Genomic DNA, 26659 nt, shown 5'->3' with positions numbered 1-26659 from the left:
TTATACCAGGCCAGGGTATCACACCTACTGGTTTATATGATCCAGGGATGGGAGCAGACTGAGCAGGGCCAGATTGCAGCACCTGCCAGCGAGAGTTGGACCTGGGGGCTGGCTGGGTCAGGGCAGGCTGCAGCATTTGAAGGCAAAGATTAAGACAGATGAGGGGCTATGCCAGGTCAGGTCAGAGCAACCACTGGCATGCACGAGATCTATGGCTGGGAACAGGCCTGATTGGGGAGCTAACGGGATACCCTGGCCAGGTAGTGATTCCCATTAATGAGCATGAGAGCCAGGGTGAGGGCTGTGGTCTGGTCTGGGTATGGCTGAATGGTACCTTGGCATGGGTGTGGGCTGGGTCTGGGGTGTGCCGGACTGGGCTAGACTCCAACACCCACTGGTGCTTGTCAGAACCAGGGAGGGTGTAGGACGGGCTAGGCTAGGTCTCTGCCCCTGCTGAGCCATGTGTAAGCTGTGTTTGGGTGTGGACCAGGTCTGGCTGGGTTGCAGCACCCAAGAACAAGAACCAGAATGGGTGAGGGTTGGTCAGGAACAGCTACTGTTCCTGCTAGGACAGGAGGTAGAGTAAGTAGGGCTGGCCCATGGACCCACTGGTGTGTGCGAGATCTGGTATTGGGAGAGATCCTGATGGAAGAGCTTGGGGAAATCCTCTGTTGGGGTGCACTCCCTGCAGGTGAATGCAAGAACCAAGTTGGGGAGCAGCCCAGACCAGGCCAAAATACGGTACCCAGAGTCATATATTTGGTTTAGGTTGGAGGTGGGCCAGACTGTGTCCGTTCACATCACCCGCTGGAGAATCCAAGCGTCAGAATGGAGTGTGGGTTGGGCCAGATTGGGACATAATTCTAGCCAGTCCACGTTAGAGCCGGGACTGGGGTCTGGCTGGGCTGGGTAGGTTGTAATCCCCACCAGTGTGAGCTGGAATTGGGGGTGGACCAGGCCCAACCAGGTTATAGCACCCACTAGCAAATGCTGAGGTGGAGTATGCCGTGCCAGACTGGACCACAGCACCCAGACAGCACATGTGAAACCCAGGGGTGGGGATGGACCCAGTAGGGGGTGCTGTGGGGATACTACTCCCACTGGTGAGCATGATAGCTGGGTTGGGGGCAGACCAGGCCAGGCAAGGCCACAGCATCTGATGGCCTACATGTGAGCTAGATCAGGAGAAGGCAAGGCTGGGCTGACTGTACTTCCTGGTACATACATAAGCCAGACTGGGTGTGGGTGGGTTGGCCTTTGCTGCAGCATCAGCTGGCAGATGCTGGCATGGGGCAAATTCTGCCAGGTAGACAGATGATGGTACCTGCTGATACCAGGTATCAGTGTGGACTGGCTAGTGTGAACTGGCTAGTCGGGCTGGTTGGGATGAACTGGGCTTCAGTGCCCATTTGACATGTACAAGAGCTAAATGGGATAAGGGACAAGATGGGACCAGTCAAGTGTACATACTGGCAAGCACGGAAACCAAAGTAGGGGGCGGGCCTGGTGGGGTTTATTGCTAGTCGCTCTGACTAGCCTACAGCTCCCACTGGTTTGTGTGAGGGTTGAGTATATGGTGAGCAGGATCGGGCTGGGCTCCAACACCCTTTGGTTTGCATAGAACAAGGCACTGGAGACAGAACTGACCTAGCAATTCCAACTGCTAGTGTGTACGTAGGCTGATTTGGGTGACAGTCTGTGCCAGACTCTGTATTGTCAAATACACACAAGAATCAGGTCTGGAATGGCCTCAGATGAGATTTCTTTGTTGATTCCCTACCCACTCAACTGGTGGACTTGGAACTCCAACCATGGAAAGAATTGCAGGTTCCATGGTCTGACTGTGGAGTGCATGTGTCAGAGCTGGGCCTCCTCAATAGCTCAGATGGAGCAGGGGACAGCATATCCAAATGTACATGGAGGATATGGCAGTACATTGGAGCCTTCAGAGGACACCTGGTACCATGGCAGAGGATGGAGGGCAGAACAAATCGATCAACTACTCCAACCAAGCTTTGACAGTGAATTTCAGGGCAGGTGGAAACTGTAAGTTGGACCATAGCAGCCAGTGGATTCTGGAGAGATCTCTTCACAATTCCAGTGGTGGGATCGACAACAATTCAGCACTGTTGAACTATCAAACCTCTTGAGAACTTCATGGCATTGTAAATTTCTGTTTTTCTTCCTGTTGTTGGTTTTGTATTATGGCTTTTCATTTAAAGGAAGGTATGGTAGCTGTGTAATGGAGACTGTCATATCCAGATGTGAGGATGCAATGCAGCATGCATCCCTACTTCCAGATCAAAGATGGACTCCCAATGAAACTGTTAATTGTATCTAGATAATAGGATACTGGAGTCTCTGCCATTGTCCATGCCCGCAATGATGGACATAAGACTGTTTATGAAGAACTATACTGTATTAATAATATAGAGGAACTCAGTAAGAGGGGTAGGGAGTTTGGGGAGGGGGTAAGAAAAATCCCAGGACTTATGGAAATGTATCACAAAATGATAATAATAATAAAAGTAAAAAAAAAAAAAAAGAAATGGCATACCTGTGAGAGGTAATGCTTCATTTCTTATTTTTTTTTAAAGATTTATTTACTTTTATTGCAAAGTCAGATATACAGAGAGGAGGAGAGACAGAGAGGAAGATCTTCCGTCCAATGATTCACTGCCCAAGTGAGCGCAACGGCCGGTGCTGTGCCGATCCGAAGCTGGGAGCCAGGAACTTCCTCCAGGTCTCCCACGCGGGTGCAGAGTCCCAAGGCTTTGGGCCATCCTCGACTGCTTTCCCAGGCCACAAGCAGGGAGCTGGATGGGAAGAGGAGCTGGCGGGACCAGAACCGGCGCCCATTTTGGACCCCAGCCGCCAGGCCTCGCCGCCGGGCCCAATGCTTCATTTCTTAAATTGAGTGAAAGTTAAATGAGTGTTGGCTGTATTATTATTATTTATGCATTACAAATATATTTCATATATAGTGATTATCCATATGACAGTTCTTAAAGTACTTGTAAAAGAAGCAAAATATATTTGTGTATCCAATCCATTTATGTGAATCACTTTTTAATACAAGTAAAATAGATATCATGGAAAAAAAATATTCTGCTTTTTTTCTAGGTTACAAAAGTGGATGTGGAAACTGAAGTTCAGACATATAAGCATTCCCGGCAGGGGCTGGATGAAATGTACAATGAAGCCAGAAGACAGCTGCGGGATGAATCTCAATTACGACAGGTTGGTTTCATGAGTTACATAGCAAAACCTAGGAATAAATTATTCCCAATCTTGCATAACTGAAAATCTCTGTTAGCTGCCAAACTCATACCCTTAAGCCTCTCAAATTAAGTACCACCATATCATTTAAGAAAAAAAATATTTATTTATTTGACACAGAGGGAGAGAAGAGGGAGAAAGGGAGGGAGAGAGAGAGATGTTCCATCTGCTGGTTCACTGCCCAGATAGTCTCAGCCGCAGAGACTGGGACTGGGTCCAAAGGCAGGACCCCAGAATTCCAGCTGAATCTCCATTGTGGATGGCAGAGGGCCAGGATGCTTGGACTGTTTGTAGCTGCTCCCAGATGCATTGACAGGGAGCTAGATTGGAAGTGAAGTGGTCAGAATATGAACTGGCCATTTGACTTGGGATGCCAGTATCACAAGGAACAGCTTAATGTGCCTCCCCTATAGCATGTTTTTTTTAATTGTTTCAGTAAGGTTTGTTTATTTCAAAAGTCGGAATTACAGTAAGAGAATTCTTCTATCTGATGGCTTCAGCCCCAGAGGACCAGGAGCGTCATCCATGTCGTGCATGTGGCTGCAGGGCCCAAGCACTTGGGCCATGCTTGGCTGCTACCCTAGGCCACTGGCAGGGAACTGGATCAGAAGTGGAGCAGCCAGTATATATCGGAATCTATATGAAATGCTGACAGGTTGTGGCTTTACCTACTTAAGCCACAATGCTGACCCCATAGCAGTGTTTTTAAGCTTTGGGTTACAATCTATGGTTATGATCGGAATGGGTTGGCACTGGCATTACAAGAATATGGAATGAACTATAAGGATGTATTAAAATATTGAACATTTAAAATCATATTTCTGTTAAAAAGTTAACCTTTGAAATAGTAAAATGTAATATAGAAAAGTACAAATGTATAGCGGACTGAATTCTTGTGGTCGTAAACACCCAGGTTCAGAAGAGGTGTCCACTGCCGTTTATCTTTAACATTAGAAAGCATCTTCAGTCCTTCTGACAGAATTCTTTAAAAAAAAATTAATGAGGGCCCAGCACGGCGGCCTAGTAGCTGGAGTCCTCGCCTTGAACGCGCCAGGGATCCCATATGGGCACCTGTTCTAATCCCGGCAGCTCCACTTCCCGTCCAGCTCCCTGCTTGTGACCTGGGAAAGCAGTCGAGGACTCAGATCAGTGCAGCCCCGGCCTTTGCGGTCACTTGGGGAGTGAATTATCGGATGGAAGATCTTCCTCTCTGTTTCTCCTGCTCTCAGTATATCTGGCTTTCCAATAAAAATAAATAAATCTTTAAAAAAAAATTAATGAATTTTATTTGATTTATTTAAAAGGCAGAGACAGATGGATAGAGCCTCCAGCTGTGATTCACTCCCTAGCTGCCCTCAATAGCCAGAACTGGGCTGTGCCCAAACAGGCTAATCAATTTCCTTTTGTTTAAAGGAAAATAATTCATGAGGTTTAAAAGCATTCCATTGATGGGGTTGGTATGGTGGTGCAACAGATTAATCCCCGTCCCTGTGGCACCGGCATCCCATGTGGATACGAGTTCATGTTGCAGCTGCACCACTTCCAGTCTAGCTATCTGCTTATTTCCTGGGAAAACAATGAAAATGACCCAAGTCCTTGGAATCCTGTTCCTGTGTAGCAGACCTGCAAGAAGCTCCTAGGCTCAGGGTTCAGATCACCTCAGCTCTACCTGTTGTCATTTTGAAAGTAAACCAGCAGGTGCAAGACCTTCTCTCTCTCCCTCCTTCTCTCTGTAAATCTGCCTTTCAGATAAAAATAAATAAATCTTTTAAGAAACTATGTACTTCATGAAAAAGTTGAATAGATGGTTAACAATATAGAAAATGCTTTCATCTTAGCAAAAAAACCCACACACATTTAAAATACTTAATATATTCTCTTGATTCTGGTTGATTCTCTTTGGTTAACTTGAAAAGAGTAAAGAAAGGGAAATCTTGGTTAATCTCATTAACTGTAATGTATCTGATGTTGATAACCTGAAAAGTGGCATGTGATCTGAGGAGTCGTTGAATTTGCAGGATGTGGAGAACGAGCTAGCAGTACAAGTAAACATGAAACATGAGATCGAACTTGCTATGAAGTTGTTGGAGAAAGATATCCACGAGAAACAGGATACCTTGATAGGCCTTCGACAGCAACTTGAGGAAGTTAAAGCGATTAACATAGAGATGTATCAAAAGTTGCAGGTAAGGAATGTTCTCATTCTTGCAATTATTTTTATGTTTTAGAAAGTGAAGTGTTTGTAGGAAGAGAAAAATCTTTTATTTTTAAGAGATGAACCAATTTTAACTATGCTGTTATAAAAGCCAGTGTGTATTTGTCTAAATGGAAGGTTTACAAAATTTGATACAGTGCATAAATATGTGGAACTCTCACATGGTACCCTGCACATGTGTACATTTTTCTTTAAGAATTTTTTTTTTATTGGAAAGCCAGATTTACAGAGAGAAGGAGAAACAGAGAAAAAGATCTTCTGCATACTGATTCACTCCCCAAGTGGCCGCAATGGATAGAGCTAAGCTGATCCAAAACCAGGAACAAGGAGCTTCTTCCAGGTCTCTCGAGTGAGTTCAGGGTCCCAGGGCCTTGGGCCGTCCTCCACTGCTTTCCCAGGCCACAAGCAGGGAGCTGGTAGGGAAGTGGAGGAGCCAGAACACAATTAGCATGCATATGGGATCTCAGCAGATACAAGGTGAGAATTTATACTCTAGGCTATCATGCCAGGCTCACGTGTACATCTTTAATGTGTCCGTTACAAATAGTAAATAAAAGCAAAAATAAGATTTTTTAAAATTTTATTTTATTAAATAATACATATTTATTAAAAATTCAAATACAGAAATAAAAGCACAGTATCCCACCCAGTATACAGACAGCCACATAAATAAATAAGATTTTTAAAAGATTCGTTTAATTTTATTGGAAAGTCAGATTTACAGAGAGAAGGAGAGACTGAGAGAAAACTCTTCCAACCACCAGTTCACTCCTCAGGTGGCAGCAATGGCCGGAGCTGAGCCAATCTGAAGCCAGGAGCCAGAAGCCTCTTCTGGGTCTCCCACAGGGGTGTATGGTTCCAAGGCTTTGGGCTGTCCTTGACTGCTTTCCCAGGCTGCAAGCAGGGAGCTGGATGGGAAGTGGAGCAGCTGGTGTACAAACCAGTGCCCATATGGCATCCCGGTACATGCTGGGTTAGGACTTTAGCCACTAGGCTTCTGCCCTGGGCCCAGAAGTAATTTAGAAAAACCAAAGAACAAGCATAAGAATCTCTTGACTTAATTTGTTGCTTAATTCTGAAGAGTTAACAGTGCCAAGATTGAATCTTGTATGAAAAATCTGAATGTAAACAAGTAAGACATTTTTGGATCCTTCTTCATACAGTGTATTCTTGAGAAACATTTAATTTTGGTTGAAATGTCTCACTGTCATAACTGACATTTCTAATAAAGTGATACTGCTGTTAAATAGGTTTGCTGCCAAAATCCCTTTACAATTTATTCATTTTGAAAATGGCTTATTTTATAAGAATTTTTTCTGTTGTCCTCTATAAGCATTCAACTTTTTTTGCTTATTGCATTTTAAATGAAGACTAGTAGCACTGTTTTATATAAAATAATTATTTAATATGGTCATTTTTTCCCATTTCAAAGTCATAATCTCATGGCAAAATTGTATAACAAACTTAAAATATCCTGATTCAAAAATCAAAATTTGGGGCTGGCACTGTGGCACAGTTAAGCCACTGATTGCAGCATCCACATCCCTTATGGGCAATAGTTCAAGTGCTGGCTGCTCCATTTCCAGTCCCTCTCCTTACTAATGCACCTAGGAAGTCAGCAGAAGATGCCCCAAATGCTTGAACCCCTGCACTCACATGGGAGACCCAGAGACTCCCGGCTCCAGGCTTTGGCCTGGTCCAGCCCTAGTCGTTGCAGCCATTTGGGTAGTGTGAACCAGTAATTACAAGATCTCCCTTAGTCTCTCCCTCTCTCTCTGTGTCTTTTCAAATAAATAAATCATTTAAAAAATTAAAATTGAAAAGGTCTGTGTCCAGCACAGTAGCCTAGCGGCTAAAGTCTTCACCTTGCATGTGCTGGAATCCCATATGGGCACTGGTTCATATCCCTACCACCTAGCTTCCCATCCAGCTCCTTGCTTGTGGCCTGGGAAAGCAGTCAAGGATGGCAAAAAGCCTTGGGATCCTGCATCTGCGTGGGAGACCTGGAAGAATTTTCGGGCTTCTGGCTTCGGATTGGCATAGCTCTGGTCGTTGTGGCCGCTTGGAGAGTGAATCAGCAGTCGTAAGGTCTTCTGTGTCTCTCCTCCTTTGTATATCTGACTTTCCATAAAAATAAAATAAATCTTAAAAAAAAATGAGCAGGTCTTCAGCCAAATGATTAGGACATTGGTAAAGGTACCCGTGTCCCACCCTGGCTTCCTGCTGTTACAGATCTTGGGAGGAAGCAGTGAGGGCAGTGAGTAATTGGGTTACTGCTGCCCGCATGGGAGACCCAGTTTGGGTTCCTGACTTCTAGCCGTAGTCCACTCTCAGCCACTGGGAGCGCTTGGGAAGTGAACGGTGAATGGGAGTGTTCTGTCTCTCAAAATATAATGAGTGTGTAGCGTTGTGGCAAAGCAGGTAATGTTGTCACTGGTTTGTGTTCCAGTTGCTTCACTTTCCATCCATTTTCCTGTTTATGTCCTGAGAAATGAGCAAGCGATAAGCTTTTCCCTTTCCCTCCCTTTCCCTTCCCTTCCCGGTAAAATAAAAGTATTAAAATGAAAACCACCATATTCTTATACTTTTATAAATAGGGCTCTGAAGATGGATTGAAAGAAAAAAATGAAATTATTGCCCGACTAGAAGAAAAAAACAATAAAATCACTGCAGCCATGAGGCAGCTGGAACAGAGGTACAGCACTTCCAATCTTAGTTTCTTTTTTCCTCCCTTCTTCCTCTTTTTTGTTTGTTTGGCTCTGACACCTGCCACAGAAGCCAGTGGGAAAATATAAATTAGAACATGTTTTCTGTTGAAGCCCAGCAGGAGTTTGCCTTTTGTTTTGATTGTTGCATGGAATCAAGTTGCTGGTTGATTGGAAGTCACCATTTTTTTTTTAGAAAAGGCCTAACATCAGCAGTTTTATGTGGTGCAACCTACTGTATAAAACAAATACACAAGCCAAAAACCTTGAAAAAGCTAAAAAATGAACAAAATCCATGATGGGATTATCCCTAATTGATTTCCATGCACATTAATTGTCATATTTGCCATTCACCATCTCCTTATCTGAGGTCAAGCATTCCAAATTGATAGTTTATTTTTTTGCTTTTTTGTTTTGTTTTGTTTTGTTTTGTTTTTTTGAGCTCAGACCCTCAGTGGAACCCAAGATACAATTTTGTTTAAATTGAATTGGTTTATATTAGCATTTTTCACTTTTATTGTTGGAAAATGTAATGTATTTCCATTGCCCTGTCATGTTGGTGTCAACATATGTCTTATCATTGCTTTCTTTGAATCTACTTATGAAAAACATAATTATTAATGCTTTATGGACATGAATATTCTTTTATTGACATCCTCTTTCTTCTTTTTTTTTCTTTTCTGTTTTTCTTTATCCCCATTTTTACATTTTGGACATCCTTATTACCTTTTTCTGTCTTTGATTTCTGTCCATTCCATTATGAAGTGACAGTGACTTGTTAACTCAAACTAGGACAATTGCAATGTCATTGGTGAAATGTGCCAGCAGTGACACCCAGGACCAGTACAAGCTGGTCAAAGATATCTCTTTCTGAAAACCAATTATTTAACCAAACTAAAAGAGAATCAACAGTTTTAAAATATATTTAATAGAAAAAAAAAATGTATGCTATTAAGTCAAACAGTATCAAGAGCCCTGTGCTGTCTCAGTTGGCTGCTGTGGTGTCGTCCAGCAGAGTGGGTGCACTTGGTTTTCCAAAAATACACTCCTCCAACCGTGTGCACAAGGGCTGATTGGAGTACTGACCCTTTTGGGCGGGAGAAGGGGTCAGCATTTTCAAATGCAGTTTTATCTTTCTAGCAAATTTTTGAATTAAAACATAAACATTGTTTAAAAATCAGTTAACTTTTAGTTTCATAACGTGTTGGCACGGATTTTTGTTTTCCCCATTGGCCCACTCCTGGCCTCAGGACTCCCTTGCTGCTTTGTGCATAACCCACTGGCCACCTTCCTGTGCTTTAGCGGCATGGCTGGTCCCTCTCTGCCCTCTCTCTGATAGCACAACTCCAAGGCCTACCTCACCCTGACTTTATTCTGCATTCTTCTAACTTTAAAGAAAAGCATCTCCACCACCCTGACATTTAAATGTAAATTTTAACTAAGAGATAATTGAAAAGCTACTCTTCCGTTTTTTTTAGAAACAGCATTTCTGTTCCTAAAACGTGTGAGAACTGCCTTATTGGTATGGAAGAAAGTGGCCAGTTTTTTTTCTTATTTTGTTTTGTTTTTGTTGAGCAGAAATTTGTGATTCCCAGAAAGGAGTTAATGTCCTTGAATCTTTGGAGATATTTTCTTATAAAAATGTGGAAGTTAATAACTCCTAGATGGCCTAAGGAGGCAGGAAGTACAACTAGGCACAGAGAGAAGCAATAGCTTACAAATAAAATTAGTAAGAATGAAAATTACATTTTAGTTGGTTTTTAATAGTTGGAGGAACAAGAACACTCTCTAGAGAATGACGCCAACTAGTGCTACATTGATTTTTGACTCTAATAAAAAGCACTTGTGTCCACACCCACAGTTGTCGCACAGCTTTGACTTAGTTTAGTAAATGCACAAAGATCCTGTAGGAGGGACTCAGCCATCATCAGAGTCATTGCAGGTCTTTGCTCTTGGCCTTGTAGCACACTTGATTCCTGGCAGACACATCCCAGCACAGCACGACAGTGTGGCTTCTCCACCTAGCATAGACATCAGGACTTTGATTTTCATGGTTTTGTATAAAGGCCATAACTTACTTGGAAATTTGATTTCATTATGCTCTACCTAAGTGGTAAAGGCTGTATTACTTTTCCATTGTTAATTATAAAAGAGAAATAAACCAAATTTGAAGATAGTATTTTGGGCATATTATATGTGTTATGTTGGAAAAAAATCACAAAACAGTTTCTAGACATTGTGTGGCTCTTTCACGTTTGAGTTTGTGAGTTTTCCCCCAAACTTTGTTTTCATTTAGAAATGTTTCTATTTCCCCATTTTTCTTTTATTTGTCTTCTTCACCCTTTTACACCCTAGTTCTAGCCTCAGTTTTACCCAAAGTTGATTTGAATTACACCAGATTGCAGCAAACAGAGAAGGCGAAAATGGAAGCCGAAGAGCAAGATGAGAAATACCTACAAGAATGTCTGAGTAAATCCGACAGTCTGCAGAAACAAATCTCCCAAAAGGAGAAACAGCTGTGAGTATTACTTTCCTGAAACTAAGTACTTGAATTAGCCCAATTCTCCGCCTACATCCTTCAGTGTGTGTGTGTGTGTGTGTGTTATGGGGAGGCACACAATGGTAGAATATTAATATTTTCATTCATTAATTGCATTGCTCTTTTTAAAAAAGAAAAAAACTAGAAAATATGGTTGTGCTTACACATTTTTGTTCCTTTAACTGTTCATGGAACAATTTCAACTATCTTGTGGTTTTCCTGTTCTGAGCGTTCTTTCTGCTGTTAACATTATCATGGCTCTACTCTCAATATAGAGCATTGTAGGCTTTTGTAACTCCAATCAACTTATGTTATCAAATAATAAACTGTTTTTGAGAACATTATAATTAGTACTTAATGATGGATGTATATAACTGTATCCATCTCCAGTTAGGAAGGATGTCAGCAGGACAGGCCTAACATCGCTAAACTGAAAATCCAGAACATTCTGAAATTTATGACTTTGTGATATTAACATGACATCATGAGATAGGTGACAGTCAAAACGCAGGTGCACTAAGCATATTGTGTACACTCACTTTCAGGATATGGGTATAAGGTATTGTGCTAAACATAAATGAATTTCCTGTTCTAATCCCAAAATATCTTATTATGTATATGTAAATATTCCAGATTCTGAAAAAAAAAATAATCCCAAGCATTTCAGATAAGAAACCTATTATGTCATTGAGTTGAAAAAAAGGTATGCTGCAGACAGGATACCAGTTATTCAATTTTTAAAAAATAAATTTTCCTTTTATATGAAAGGTGGAGAGGGAGAGATTTTTTCCTCTACTGGTTCACTACCCAAATACTCACCACAGTGGAGGAGCTGGGAACTCAGTACAGGGGCCTAAATACTAGAGTCCTCACCCCTTTCCTCCCCCGGTACACTGTAACAGGAAGCTGGAGAGGAGAGCCCGGACTTGATCCCAGGCACTCCAATATGAGATGTGGATGTCCCATGCAGCATTTTAACTGCTACATCAAATGCACACTGCTGTAATATCCGTTTTTGAAAATAAAGTTAAAATGCATGTGTATATATCTATATGTACATGAAACAAAGAGTTAAGGAACATATGCTCAGGGGAGTTCCTGGAGGACTAATGCAGCTGTCACGGGAGCCTTCTTCTTCATGTCTGTTTATTTACTTGAAAGAGTTAAAGAGCGTCAGAGAAATTGACAATCAGTTCACTTTTTTTTTTAAAGTTATCTGTTTTTATTGGAAAGGCACATCTACAGAGAAAAGAGACGGAGAAAAAGATCTTCCATCTGCTGGTTTATTTCCCCCAAGTGGCCGCAACAGCCGAAGTTGAGTCCATCAAGAGCCATTTATACGTTGTGAAACTAAAGCCAAGACTCAGTGGCTAAATCCTCACCTTGTGTACCTTGGGATCCCATATGGGCACCAGTTCCCGTCCCAGCTGCTCCACTTCCCATCCAGCTTCCTGCTTGTGACCTGGGGAAGCAGTTGAGGACAGCACAAAGCCTTGGGACCCTGTACCCATGGAAGAAGCTCCTGGCTACTGGCTTCAGAGCAGCTCAGCTCTGGCTGTTGTGGTCACTTGGGGAATGAATTCAGTGGAGAGATTTTTCTCTCTTTATCTCCTCTCTTAAAGCTGCCTTTCCAATTAAAAAAAAAAATAAGATAAATTTTAAAATACAAACAAAAAAAGAAACTAAAGCCCACCCTCCAAAAACAAAAACACCTCACAATCAAGAATTTCCTCTTAATGTTAAGCACTTTCAGAAAAGGATAGCCAGTGCTTTCAGGGCTACCTTGGTCAAGCAACATCCCAGGAACATGTAAATCCAGTTTGTTGAGGGTACTCCAGCTCTGTTGTGTCCGAACCTGTGCCCTGTCAAACGAAACCCAGGAAAAGCAAGACAAGACACATTACCATTCAGTAGAATGTTGTCTTGAAACAGTTTTTCTTTCTATCTCTCAAGATTTATTTGTGTGTATTTCAAAGATTTATAGGAGAGGTGAGCCTGGGAAAGGTCGTCTTTAGTCCACTGGCTCACTCCCCAAGTAACCACATCAGCCAGAGCTAAGCTGATCTGAAGCCAGGAATCAGGAGTTTGTAGGTCCCAAGGACTTGGGCCATCCCCCGCTGTTTTTCCAGGCTATAAACCAGGAGCCAGATGGGAAACAGAGCAGCTGGGACACAAACCAGCAACCATATATGATGCTGGCACCACAGGGTAGAGAATTTGCCTGTTGAGCCATGGTGCCAGCCCCAAATCATTTTTACTCTCTTACTGAGTTTCCTTTCGAATGTTTGACAAAAGCGATGCCGTTATTTTTTTAATCCCTGCCCAAATGTGCATGCCCCCAGGCTCCTTGAGGGACCTCTGCCTGCCCTGCTCTACTGAGCAGAACTTGAGTGTAGCTGCAGAGAGAGGTTTGCCTCCAGTGATGCTAAAACCAACCCACCTCAGTTGGTGCCAGGTTGGTAGAATATGAACTATCAGTCCAGAGAGCAGAGGAATTCTCAGAACTTGGAACTGTACGCATATAAATGGGCAGCTGGGACTTGGTCAGAGAAAAGCAAATTCCATTTTTCTCCTAAAATGGAACTAACTGTATTAGTTATGAAAAGATGACATGCTGTGGGTGAAAACTTCAGAAAATATGAAAAGTAGGGAAAAGCGAAAACTAACCAATTTGAGAATTTTTTTGGTATATGCAATTATTTTTGTATTTTTGTTAGAAATATGATCATGTTGCACATTCCTTAGTATCTTGTATTTTTATTTGCTACATCATGGACACTGTATCATATCCATTAACATAGGCCTATACCATCTTGTCACGGTTAACTTACAGTAACCCTTTAGCCTAGAAAATTGCACCTTATTGTTTGAGTTTTCATATCTTGATTATATAGTTGTAACTTTTTCTGTGTATTTTTTGCAGTGATCAGCTTTTCTTTTTAAGATTTATTATTTTTATTTGAAAGGCAGATTTATCTAAAAAAGAGAGAGAGAAGCAGTGACAGAGAAGCAGGTCTTGCATTCATTGGTTTACTCTCCAAATGGCCAAAACAGCCAGAACTGAGCTAATCCAAAGCCAGGAGCTTCTTCTAAGTCTACCATGTGGGTGCAAAAGCCTGAGCACTTGGACCATACTCTGCTGCTTTCCCAGGCCACAGGCAGAGAGCTGAATCAGAAACAGAGCAGCCAGGACACAAACCAGCACCCACAGGGGATGCACGCAGAGAGTTAACTTGCTGCGCCACTGCACTGGGCCCAGGAATCAGCTTCAGCTGACTCAGCCAGTCTGTAGCCAGGAGCTTCTTTTGGGTCTCCCACATGGGTGCAGGATTGCAAGGACTCATCACCTTCTTTTGCTTTCCCAGACTATTAGTGGGGCACTAGATCAGAAATGGAGCAACTGGGACACCAACCAGTACCCATATAGGATGGCAATGCTTACACATGGATGATTAGCCTGTTGTGGCATGACACCAGCCTGTGTTTCACAGTTTTTTAAGATTGATTGTATTTTGTGAGTAGTTGCACAGTTACAGAGAGGGAGAGCGAGATCTTTCATTTGCTGGTTCACTCTTCAGATGGCCACGATAGCCAGTACTGGGTGAGGAAGAAGCCAGGAATCTGAAACCCCACCCATGGCTCCCAAGTGGGCGGCGGGGTCCCAGATACCTGTGTCAGCTTCTGCTGCTCTCCCAGGAGCAATAACGAAGAGTTTGATCAGAAGTTGAGCTGGAGTCCTGGTACAATGGCTCAGTGGCTAAAATCTTTGCCTTGCATGCTCTAGGAAGTCATATGGACACTTGTTTTTGTTCCAGCTGCTCCACATCCCATCCAACTCTCTGCTTGTGGCCTGGGAAAGGAATAACTGATGAGCCAAAGCCTTAGGATCCTGCACTCATGTGGGAGACCAGGAAGAAGGCTCCTGGCTCTGGATTGGTTCAGCTTGTGTAGTGAAACAGTGGATACAAGATGTTTACCTCTGTCTCTCCTTTTCTCTCTAAGTCTGCCTTTCCAATAAAAATAAATCAATCTTTTTTAAAAATTGATCTTCCTCTCTGTCTCTCCTCTTCTCTCTGTATATCTGACTTTCCAATAAAAAAATAAATCTCAAAAAGTGGGGCCTGGTGCAGTAGCCTAGCGGCTAAAGTCCTTACCTTGCATGTGTTGGGATCCCATATGGGCCCTGGTTCGTATCCTGGCTGCTCTGCTTCCCATCCAGCTCCCTGCCTGTGGCCTGGGAAAGCTGTTGAGGGTGGCCCAAAGCGTTTGGACCCTGCATCCTTGTGAGAGACACGGAAGAAGCTCCTGGCTCCTGGCTTCAGATTGGTTGAGCTCTATCCATTGCGGCCACTTGGAAGTGAATCAGCAGATGGAAGATCTTCCTGTCTCTGTCTCGCCTCCTCTCTGTATATCTGATTTTCCAATTAAAAAATTATAATAAAAATGAATCTCAAAAAAAAAATTGAGCTGGGCCTTGATACTGTGGTGATAGGATGCCAACGCTGTAGGCAGCGACCTGACTTGCTGTGCCACAGTCCTGTGCCCAAGTCTTTCACATTTATGGAAATTATTTATAAATTTATTGCTTATTTGGAAAAATCAAGAAGCAGATTGGACAAAATGAGCAAACGATACTCAAACCCACTGGCTCATTCCCTGGATGCCCGCAGTGGTCAGACAGCCAAAGCTGGAAACCAGGGACCCAAGATAAGCCTCTTAACGCAGGTGAGGCCTGGCTGCTTGGGCTGTTCCCTCCTCCCCCGGCTTCACATGAGCCAGAAGCTGAAGTCTGGAACAAGAACCAGGCGTGGGATCAGACCCTCTGCTGTGGGATCAGGCCCTCTGCTGTGGGATCAGGCCCTCTGCTGTGAGCTGCAATCAGCAGCTCAGCTGCTTGGCCGAATGCCTGCCCTGCTTGCTGTAAAATTTTATTTCTAGCGTTTTTTTTTTTTAATAATTTAATTGCTTTAGGATGTATTTATTTTTATTGGAAAGTCAGATTTACAGAGAGAGGGAGAAACAAAGAGAAAGATCTTCCATCTACTGATTTACTCCTCAAATGGCCACAATGGCCAGAGCTGAGCTGATCCGAAGCCAGGAGCCCAGAGCCTCTTCTGGGTCTCACATGTGGGTGCAGGGTCCCAAGGGTTTGGGCTGTCCTTGACTGCTCTCCCACGCCAAAGGTAGGGAGCTGGATGGGAAACGGGGCAGCCGGAAAATGAACTGGCACCCACATGGAGTCCTGGAGCATGGAAGGGTGAGGACTTTAGCTGCTAGGCTACCATTCCAGGCCCAAGAATTCAATCTTTTTTATTTAGCTATATTTCCCCGTTTTTTCTTTGTTTCTGCATTTGCTATTGAACATGTATTTTGCCTACATATTTATGTAACTGTAAATTTCTCCTTTGCTTATTCTGGTTGGTAGGGCCACCCAATATGTTTATTAATGTACTGTAGCCAAAGTATTGTATGCAGGCTCTTCAGTATTAGAAGCATATACTTCTCTCTCTATTCCTTTTAAATATGTAGTGAAATAGTGCTTATCATCAATCTGTCCTATCAGAGAAAATGTCATTGCAGATGAAAATGTGTACTGCGAGGAAACGGTCGAAAGAAAATGCTAACCAAAAAATGTTAAAATAGTACTGTGGGATGTTCAATGTTTCAGGAAATACTATTGCAGATAGCATATAAAGCATTCAAAGCAATATATTTTTATGTCTTGTACTTAATTATGGAAGTTTTCTTATCAGAAATGTAAGCATTTGATTCCTTTTGTCCTACCAGACAGAGCCTATTTTCAAAGTCAGATATACAGAGAGGAGTGATAGAGAGGAAGATCTTCCGTCCAATGATTCACTCCCCAAGTGACTGCAACAACCGATTGTGCCGTTCCGAAGCCAGGAGCCAGGAGCTTCTTTTGGGTCTCCCACACGGGTGCAGGGTCCCAAGGCTTAGGGCCATCCTCGACTGCTTTCCCAGGCCACAAGCAGGGAGCTGGATAGGAAGGAGGGCTGTCAGGATTAGAACTGGCGCTCATATATGATCCCGGTGCATTCAAGGCAAGGACTTTAGCCACTAGGCCACGCCGCCATGCCGCAGAGCCTATTTTCACAGTGGATGTGCCTCAGATGAGAACTGGCATCCCAAGCTGTGATGATTTTTCCCCCCAGTGACTGCTTGGTCTTAATCATTCCTATGTTTAGTTTCCATCACTGATCTCCAAATTAATACTTTGCACCAAGGCTGATTATGTTCAATTGATTTTGTAATTGCTATAATTCTTATCAGAATGACATGTTTCATTAATTTTTAATTAATAATGTCATAGAATTTTTCACATGGCATAGAAATGTAATTAAAAGCCCTCATTTCCTTTGTTAGTTCTGTTCCCAAGGTGTGACCAATTTTTATAATACATTACAGCATAGTGTATTTATACAGCCTTTATATGTAGAATTAAGAAATAATTATTTAGCAGATTTTTTTTTCTTCTGGGCAGCATATGAACTGACATTTTGTGATCAGAAAATTTTGTTGAGCTTGTTCACTAACAAATATGTAGGATAGGTAGGCTTTGGTGTAGTGACTAAGATCTACCACTAGTGACATTCCCATTCCCGAGTGCCTGGAGTCACGTCCTGCCATATTCCTACTTGCTAATGCACTCACCAGGAGGCAGCACATGATGGCTGGAGGACTGGGTTTCTGCCACCCCTCTGGGATATCCTGATGGGGTTTCCAGCTCCTGGCCTAACTCCAGCTTATATGGGCATTTGGGGAGTGAACCAGCTGAAGGGAGGTCTCCTCTGTCTTTGCACCTTTTATATCAAAATTTTTTTAAAAAAAAGAGAAATTGTATTAAGAAATATAAGAGGGACAAACATGAGAGCTGGTGTGTGCGGCAAATTCAGCTGCTAGCTGTGACTCCAGCATCCCATGTTGGCACATCAGTTTGAATACTGGCTCCAGCATCCCATGTTGGCACATCAGTTTGAACACTGGCTCTTCTGCTTCTGATCCAGCTCCCTACTGAGGCTCCTGGGAGGCAGCATCTGATGGCCTGAATGTTTGGGCCCCTGCCACCAACGGGGAGAACCAGATGGAGTTCCTAGTTTCTTTCTAGCCTGTTACAGTCATTTGCGAAGTAAACCAGCAACAGAAGAAAGATTCTCTCTCTTTGTTTTTCTCTCTGTTTCTTTCATTCTGCTTTCAACTCAGTAAAAAAGCTTCTTTTTTAAAAAATGGAATTAGAAAGTTATTGCTATTAAGATACACATACAATCCTTGTGTGATAAAAAGATAAAAAGCGCTTGAACTTTTGTTCATTATTTTGTGCTTTAAGGGTACAGCTGGAAACGGATCTGAAGATTGAGAAGGAGTGGAAGCAGACTTTGCAGGAAGATCTTCAGAAGGAGAAAGAGGCCTTATCTCATCTCAGAAATGAGACCCAACACATGACTGGTCTTAAAAAAGTAAATAGTGGTAAAACTTGAAAGTTTGTATCTTAACACATGTCAACTTATTTCAAAAGATGAATCATAATTTACATTTATGTCAAGAAAAACAGGACAGCAGGTCATTTTCAAGATAGATAAATGAAGAGATGAATTGAGTGGGCAATAGTTGGAACACTAGGAAAGAGCTTTGGACATATAATTTCAGTTTTCATTAAAAGCTAAGAGATTTTGCTAATTAATCTTTCTCTCTCTCTCTCTCTCTCACACACACACACGTATAGTTTCTTCTTGTTTTCTGATTACTTTTTGTGTGTGTGTCATTTATTGTTTTGAAGGAGTTCCTCAACCTCCAGGATGAAAACCAGCAATTGAGAAAAATCTATCATGAACAAGAGCAAGCTCTTCAAGAACTTGGCAGCAAGCTCAGCGAGTAAATGCACTTCTTTCCTTTGTCTGAGTGGTCCTTGATGTTGATAGAGGACATGTGTGTTACCGAACCAGTGAGGCAGAGAAGTTTAGGTACAGGAATGAAAGACAAAACACAAAAAACTTTAAAAATTACTAGACTGGAGAGATTCTATTGAAAGTTTTGCTGCATTTTAGCTGTGAATGTTTTCCAGCAGGTGAGAGTACAGAATCATATTTCTTCCAGGGCAGATAATCCAAGAGTTCACTTAGTATGTTTTACCGAAACAACAGGTGCTGAATTTTTTTAAATACATATTTTTATTTTGTTTTATTTTTACTGGAAAGGCAGATATAAAGAGAGTAGAAGAGACAGAGAGGAAAATCTTCTGCCCGATGAATCACTCCCCAAGCAGTTTCAAAGGCCTGAGCCGAGCTGATATGGAAGCCAGTAACTTCCTTCAAGTCTCGCACATGCTTACTGGGTCCCAAGGCTTTGGGCCATCCTCGACTGCTTTCCCAGGCCACAAGCAGGGAGCTGGATGGGAAGTGGGGCTGCTGGGATTAGAACCGGCGCCCATATGGGCTCCTGGCACTTCAGGTGGACGATTAGCTAGCTGAGCCCTCATGGCTGATTTTCCTCAACCCTCTAATTGTGCTTTGGGTTGGCTCCATCTTTTTATCTTGACTGAATATTTTGCCAGGCCTCTGGGGTAAACTTGTGAAGATTTAATTTAGAATTGAATGTATTACTAAACAAATTAAATATTGCCAGTTAAAATCTGCATCCACTTTCACATATATATTTTCTGAAGGCAGGAAAGTATCACAGTTAAGTCTTCCACAACATTTTCTCCTTTAGCCCCTGCTATGTACTTGCTGGAGAAATAATGAGCGTAAATGGTTAGTGTGTACATTCTGAGTTTACACAGAGCAGAGCGTGAGTCCTGACTTCCTCAATTTCCACTTTTTTTTTATTATTATTATTATTGGAAAGCCGGATATACAGAGAGGAGGAGAGACAGAGAGGAAGATCTTCCATCCGATGTTTCACTCCCCAAGTGAGCCGCAACGGGCGGGTGCATGCCGATCCGAAGCCGGGTCTCCCACGCGGGTGCAGGGTCCCAAAGCTTTGGGCTGTCCTCAACTGCTTTCCCAGGCCACAAGCAGGGAGCTGGATGGGAAGTGGAGCTTCTGGGATTAGAACCGGCGCCCATATGGGATCCCAGGGTGTTCAAGGCAAGGACTTTAGCCACTAGGCCATTGCGCCGGGCCCACTTTTATGAGCTCCTACAGATGATTTAATATCATTTGGTCTGTATTCGTTTTTACTAGATTTCTGTGAAGATTTAGGGCTGAGGGCATGCAAGCAAAGGGTCTGTCAGTGTTTACCACATAGTAAATGTAGTCAATTTTTTGGCATGATGACGTGAAACTGCCAATACTTCTTTCTTTAAGGAAGCACGTTTTAAGTCAGATACGTTTTTGCTTAGACATTTAGGAAATATAGGAAGATATGAAATATTCCACTGGCCATAAAAGATCATTAGGATCATAAACAATTTTATGATTTTTTTATGATCATAAACTAATAGTTTCTAATGTTTAAAGAGGTGTTTTGTTTAAATATGTGTGCTGAAATTTGGGCCTATTTGTAATCTTTTTAGATCAAAACTCAAAATAGAAGACATAAAAGAAGCCAACAAAGCATTACAGGTGAGTATAAAATGTTTCCTTTCAGTAGAAAAATATGGATACATGGGAAGATCCTATAGAAATATATGTTTTTTAATAGATTTATTTTTATTTGAAAGGCAGATTTCAGGGAGAAGGACAGAGAGGAGGGTCTTCTGTCCGCTGGTTGACTCCCTAAGTGACCATGATGGACAGAACTGAGCCAGTCCTAAGCCAGGAGCCAGGAGCTTCTTTAAGTCTCCGTGTGGGTGCAGAGTCCTAAGGACTTGGGCAGTCCTTAGGACTGCCTTCCTAGGGTATAAGCAGGGACTGCATGTAGAACAGGCAGGACCTGAATGGTGCCCGTATGTGGTGCTGGAGGAGGCAGTTGAACCATGGTGCTGGCCCCTAGAAACATGTTGTCATTGAAGCAAAGGAATGGAGATCTGTGTGATGGGAACCCTTCTCTTTCTTGGACCTCAAGAGTCATATTTTTAATAAATTTCCTGTTAGAATGCCATAGAAATAGTTTTTTCTTATTCCCTATGAAGTGTGACATGATAGAGTGAATGAAATAAATGATCTCTGAAGAGGCCTTGAGTTCGTATGCCAGGCTGTTAGTTCGGGAAGTCACATCCCCTCACTGAATCTGTTAGCTCTTCTGAGATGGAAGTGCCACCCTGTGTGGAGTTTCTCTGAAAATCAGGTGTGGTAGTCTGTTTGAAAGTGATTGGTATAGTTTCTAGTATACAGTGTGATGAATGTGTCTTGCAAGAATCCCTTTTACGACATTGAAGAAAATAGTGTCCTACCCCACAGCTTGACAGACTTATTTTTTAAAGATTCATTTATTTAATTGAAAGGCAAGTTGGAGACAAAAGAGGGAAGAGCTCTTCTACTCAGTGGTTCACTCTCCCCAAATTGTTGCAATGGTTGAGGCGAGGCTGGGCTGGGCTGGACCCAGAGTCCAGGAATCGCAGCTGGCTCTCTCACATGGGTAGCAGGGGCCCAAGCACTGGGACCATCTTCTCCCAGGTGCATTAACAGGGAACTGCATGGTAAGTGGAGCACCTGACTCACTCATACAGGATGCCGGTGTTGCAGGAGGCAGGTTAACCAGCGTTACCAGCGTTACCACAACACTGGCTTCCCTCCTTCATTTTTCAGTCATTGTCACTTACAGGTATTTTAGAAAATAGTATTCAAAGGACTTAACTGCTCTACTCTCCAAATTACAGTAGCAATCTTTTATTTTTTGCTCCCCTTGTCTTACGCCATTTCTCTGCTTATCTGCTCTTGATTAAACTTAAACCTGTCGAGTTTTGTTGATCTTGTTTTTTTTCTTCCCTGTTCTCCCAGTAAAATTAAGTAAATGTGTGTGTGTGTAATTCACTTATTATGACTATGTAAATGCTGATTCTTGCTGGGCCAAATGCTACAAATTGCTATTTTGTTACTTGAAATTCTTTTTATTTCTTTCGCTGTTAATAACTGCCTCCTTTTCCTTTGAAAATTTTATTTCATTGTGGTCAAATATCTGAGTATTCGCATACCTTCCAAACAACAAAATACTTTTTGTTAAAATTTATCACTTGATAAAGTGTGTCAGGTAATTGGCTAGTTCGCTGTTTTCTTGGAGTTAATCTTCATGGAGTTCTCTGTTCTACTCATATCTGCTCTGGTCCCTCCTGTTTTTATGTTTCCTTTTACTTCTATTCTTGGAATTCTCATTATCTTTTCCTTACATGGGAAACTCCTGTTGCCTGAACCCCTTAACTTGTTTTTTGGTTTATTCTACTGTTTTAGGCAAAATATCATTTTACCAGTTTCTTGGAAAATGGTGAATGTAGATAAGGATCTTAAGAATTTGCACATCTGAATGTTCTGCTCTCACACTGTATTTTTCAGCTTCTCATTACTACAACAGAGACACCTGAGATGAAGGGAGGTTTGGAGACCAACAGTCCAAGATAGGGCAGCCCCACAATTCAGGCATCTGGTGGGCCCAGAAGTTGGCAGGATGCTGATACTAAAATGAGCCAGCAAGCCAGTACAGGTAGCACACTGCCTGTGTGTACCCTCTCTGTGGTTCTTTATGCCACCATGGCTTGATTATAGGGCTGTACCCTAGCAACCTAACCCAATCTGATCACTTCCTAAAGGTTCTGCCTTCAGATATCCTGCAAAAGGCTGAGCTATACCTTCACTGTTACTTTATCAGCCATTCATTCTTTACCCATTAATAGAAGACTTTGAGGTGTAAATGTTTGTAAGAGTTTAGGGAGCCAAATTCTATTCAAAACATAAAACAGAGACTTCTGGGTGGGTAGACATGTTTGCCCAAACCAGTATTATTTAAACTTTCCGAAGCTTTTTCATTGTCAAATGTATCATGTATACAGAAGGGTACACATGCAGTACAACTTAAAAACACTTGTAGGGGCTGACATATGATGTGGGTTAAGCTACATCTTTGCAATGCTGGTATCCCATATTGGAGTACCAGTTCCAGTCCTGGCTTCTCTGTCCGATCCAGCTTTCTGCTAATGTGCCTGGGAAGGCAGCAGATGATGGTCTAAGTATTTAGAACTCTGCCACTCCTGTGTGAGACCAGGATAAATTCCTGGCATCTGGCTCCCGCCTGGCTAAGCCCTGGCTGTTTCAGGCATTTGGGGGAGAGAACATGCTTATGGAAGATCTCCTTTCCTCTCTCTGCTGCTGTTTGTTAAAATAAATGTTAAATTGAAATAGAACAGAGACCTGCGTTGTGGCTAGCATGTTAAGCTACTGCCAACAGCACCAGCATCCTATATATGTGCCAGTTCAAGTCCCAGTTCCTACCCAACTTCTGGAAAAATAACAGATGTCCCAAGACCTTGGGCCCTGTACTCATGTTGGAGACCCAGATGGAGTTACAAGTTCGTGGCTTTGGCCTGGCCCAGTCCCAGCTGTGGTGATCATTTGGATCGTGATCCAGTGATCCTTCTGTGTAATTCGGCCTTTCAGATAAACAAAGCATAACCCTGAAAGAAACCTTGCATATCCTCTGTTTAGCCTACATTGGAGCATGAGCACTGTTAGAAGTCCCTCATGGGCTTCCTAATTGCACTCTCCTTACAGGAACTCTTTTCTATACTGTTAATCATTGTTGTTGTTATTAGTCACATCTGTCTTTAGCAAATATTTCTCATTTTCATAACATAGGTATGTGGATTTACATGTTTATATTTATTTTTTTTTCTTCCATGAAGATCCTGGGACAGCTCTCATAAACTGTTTTTCACATTTTGGATTTTAATTGCTTGCTTAAAAATCTTAACTTGTTCCTTAGCGCTTTTATTGCTTGTGAACTCAAAGTTAATGCCAATCCTTGATTAGATTAGATACAAGCTTCTGTAGGTTTTTTTTTTTTTTAAAGATTTATTCATTTTTTATTACAGCCAGATATACACAGAGGAGGAGAGACAGAGAGGAAGATCTTCCGTCCGATGATTCACTCCCCAAGTGAGCTGCAACGGCCGATGCGCGCCGATCCGAAGCCGGGAACCCGGAACCTCTTCCGGGTCTCCCACGCGGGTGCAGGGTTCCAAATCCTTGGGCCGTCCTCAACTGCTTTCCCAGGCCACAAGCAGGGAGCTGGATGGGAAGTGGAGCTGCCGGGATTAGAACCGGTGCCCATATGGGATCCCGGGGCTTTCAAGGCGAGGACTTTTTAGCCGCTAGGCCACGCCGCCGGGCCCTCTTCTGTAGGTTTTAAAAAATTCTGCTACTGGGTCTCCTAGTTGGGTGACAGAGACCCAAGCATTAGGGCCATCTTCTGCTCTTTTCTCAGTGTATTTACAGAGAACTGATCAAAAGCAGAGTAGCCAGGACTCAAACCAGTTCTCTAGTGTGGATGCTGGCATTGCAGGTAGTGGCATAACGTGCTGCACCACAGTGCCAGCCCCGACTTTTAGACACATACATTTGTGACAGAATAACAGACAGAGAGCTCTTTCATCCACTGGCTCACTCCCCAAATGGGCACCATGAGCAGGCTTGGGCCAGGCCCATGCCATGAACCGGAAACTCTATCTGGATCTGTACATGGGTGTTAGGGGCCCAAGGACCTGGGCTGTTTTCCCAAGCACATTAGCAAGGAACTGGAACTGCAGCATCTGGGACTTGAACTGGTATTCTTACGGGAGGCTGGTATCACACAGTACGTCTGATTCACTATATCTCAGAGCAAACTCCTGCTACCTAATTTTTAATACATAATAGTCTGTTACTCATTTTCCTTCTAAAATGAATATCATGCTGTATTTTGTCTCTGAAGATATTCATTGTAGTTTCCTAAAGTGTTCTTTTACCATCACCACTCTGTTCTAAATTCCATTTCTCGGGTTACTTTGGCTAAATGTTTCATGTCCAAACCTTTCTTGTAGAGTTGTGATGACCCCCATTTTATGGAAGGCACCTGAAAAGCTTATTGGAAGTATGGTAGGACTCACCACTGTAGAGAAACTGGTAACTGAAGAGCTATTAGGTATCCTCATTAAGTAATATTTAGAATCTACAGGACTTTCCCCATACAGCAATTGATTTGGTGCAGAGAATCCTCTGAAATCCTTTCTGGAACATGTAAGCCTAGCAGTTAACATTCTGGGGAGGAAGAATATAGCCATTTTATTTTGCAAAGCAGTAATTTGATCCCTTTTAGTCTTAGTTTTGCTTAAAAATAGCTGTTTCCTTGAGTAAGCAGTGTCAGCTCTCTAAATGCCAAGTTTTCTCATCTGGAAGGTGAGTGAGCTCTAAGATCTACTGGAGGAGGCATCAACCCTACCTTATACAGGGTGGGGAACCTTGTTTTGCCAAGGGCCATTGAGAAATTTACATCATTTGTAGGTCACACAAAATTATAAAAATTAGCCCACTATAGATTTATTGTGTTTTATGTCCCACCTATGGTTGTCTTTGCAGGGCCAGACAGACTGAATGATTTATGGGCCTTATATGTCCCCACCCCCTTCTTCAAGGGCATATTTTTTCCCCTCAGAAGAGAGTAATGTATGTTGTATTGTCAAAAAGAGATTTGGAAGGCTGATCTCCAATTTGTTAAAGGCTACTTAGGAACCTAAGATGATGCTTGCCAATCTGCTTCACTCCAGCGTGGACAGAAAGTCAAACTACATCCATCAAGTCCTTTACATGGTGCTCAGCGAGTAAGATTGAATTAATTCCTAAGGTTCCATTTAAAGGAGAGGGCGGGGGATGCTGCCTTTAACACTAGCATCCCATATGGGTGCATTTTGAGTCCCGATTGCTCCAATCCATCCAGCTGCTTGCTGATGCACCTGGGAAAGCAGCAGAAAACGGCCCAAGTGCTTGGGCACCTGCACCCTCATGGGAGACCTGGGAGAAACTCCTGGCTTGTGCCTGGCCCTGCTCTCACCATTGTGGCCATTTAGGAGAGTGTGAATCAGCAGGTGAAGTCTCTCTCTAACTCTGCCTTTCAAGTAAATCTTTAACAAGTGGAAAAAGAGTCCTGAATTAAAATCCTGTGTTCTCCTGAGTGTGACCCAAATCAAGTTTCTGGCTCCTTGCTCCAGCCTAGTCCAGCTCAGACCATTTTACAGTCAGCTGAGGAATGACGCAGCAGATGGAAGATCTGTGTCTCTCCCTCTATCTGTAAATACAGTTCTATGAAGGGTTAGACTTCTAGTTACCAAATACTGTTTTATCTGTGTTGTAACAGGTGCTAGTTACTGTGAAAACAAAAATACCTGAAATTAACATTATCTTTGACTGGCAGATAGCTCTCCCATCCACTGGATTACTTCCCAGATGCCTAGTGGGCTGGGCTTATATCCAGGAAACAGGTCTACCATGGGTTTCCTGGGTGGCAGGAACCCAATTACTTGAGCTGGAACTGTGCCAAACCAGGGTCTGCTCTGGCAGATGGAGTCGGCTGCTGCAGCTGAGCATCAATGCCAGTGTGGGACACAGGCATCGTAACTGTTATAATTAGATTATAATCAGTGATAGGTAATTATATATAAAACTAGGATTATGTTACAATTATAGAGAACAATAAAGTGAAGCTTTACCAGTTCACTGTTAATACATGGTATCCTAGTTCCCAGAAAGGGACAGTTTTTTTTTTTTTAAAGATTTATTCATTTTTTATTACAGCCAGATATACAGAGAGGAGGAGAGACAGAGAGGAAGATCTTCCGTCCAATGATTCACTCCCCAGGTGAGCCGCAACGGGCCGATGCGCGCCAATCCGAAGCCGGGAACCTGGAACCTCTTCCGGGTCTCCCACTCGGGTGCGGGGTCCCAATGCATTGGGCCGTCCTCAACTGCTTTCCCAGGCCACAAGCAGGGAGCTGGATGGGAA

At 42.7% G+C, this 26659-nt stretch overlaps 1 protein-coding gene across 8 annotated transcripts in view; it reads left to right on the top strand.

Moving 5' to 3' along the window:
- RUFY2 (RUN and FYVE domain containing 2) overlaps positions 1–26659 on the top strand; it is a 52810-nt gene that overhangs the window by 24457 nt on the left and 1694 nt on the right. For 6 of the 8 annotated variants that reach the window (XM_058671697.1, XM_004583432.4, XM_058671695.1 and 3 more), the window contains exons 10-16: positions 3124–3240; positions 5298–5465; positions 8092–8189; positions 10598–10717; positions 18084–18213; positions 18534–18628; positions 20271–20319. In XM_058671697.1, coding sequence (XP_058527680.1) covers positions 3124–3240; positions 5298–5465; positions 8092–8189; positions 10598–10717; positions 18084–18213; positions 18534–18628; positions 20271–20319 — 777 coding nt within the window. Of the gene's footprint in view, positions 1–3123; positions 3241–5297; positions 5466–8091; positions 8190–8964; positions 10718–18083; positions 18214–18533; positions 18629–20270; positions 20320–26659 lie in introns of those variants that run through there. The other 2 variants (XM_058671698.1, XM_058671699.1) reach the window with 2 other exon arrangements.

The sequence above is a fragment of the Ochotona princeps genome, chromosome 13 (genome assembly GCF_030435755.1).
Source record: "Ochotona princeps isolate mOchPri1 chromosome 13, mOchPri1.hap1, whole genome shotgun sequence".
Classification (NCBI taxonomy): domain Eukaryota; kingdom Metazoa; phylum Chordata; class Mammalia; order Lagomorpha; family Ochotonidae; genus Ochotona; species Ochotona princeps.
The sequence above is the reverse complement of the archived record's forward strand: the minus strand, read 5'-3'. Positions and strand labels throughout refer to the sequence as shown.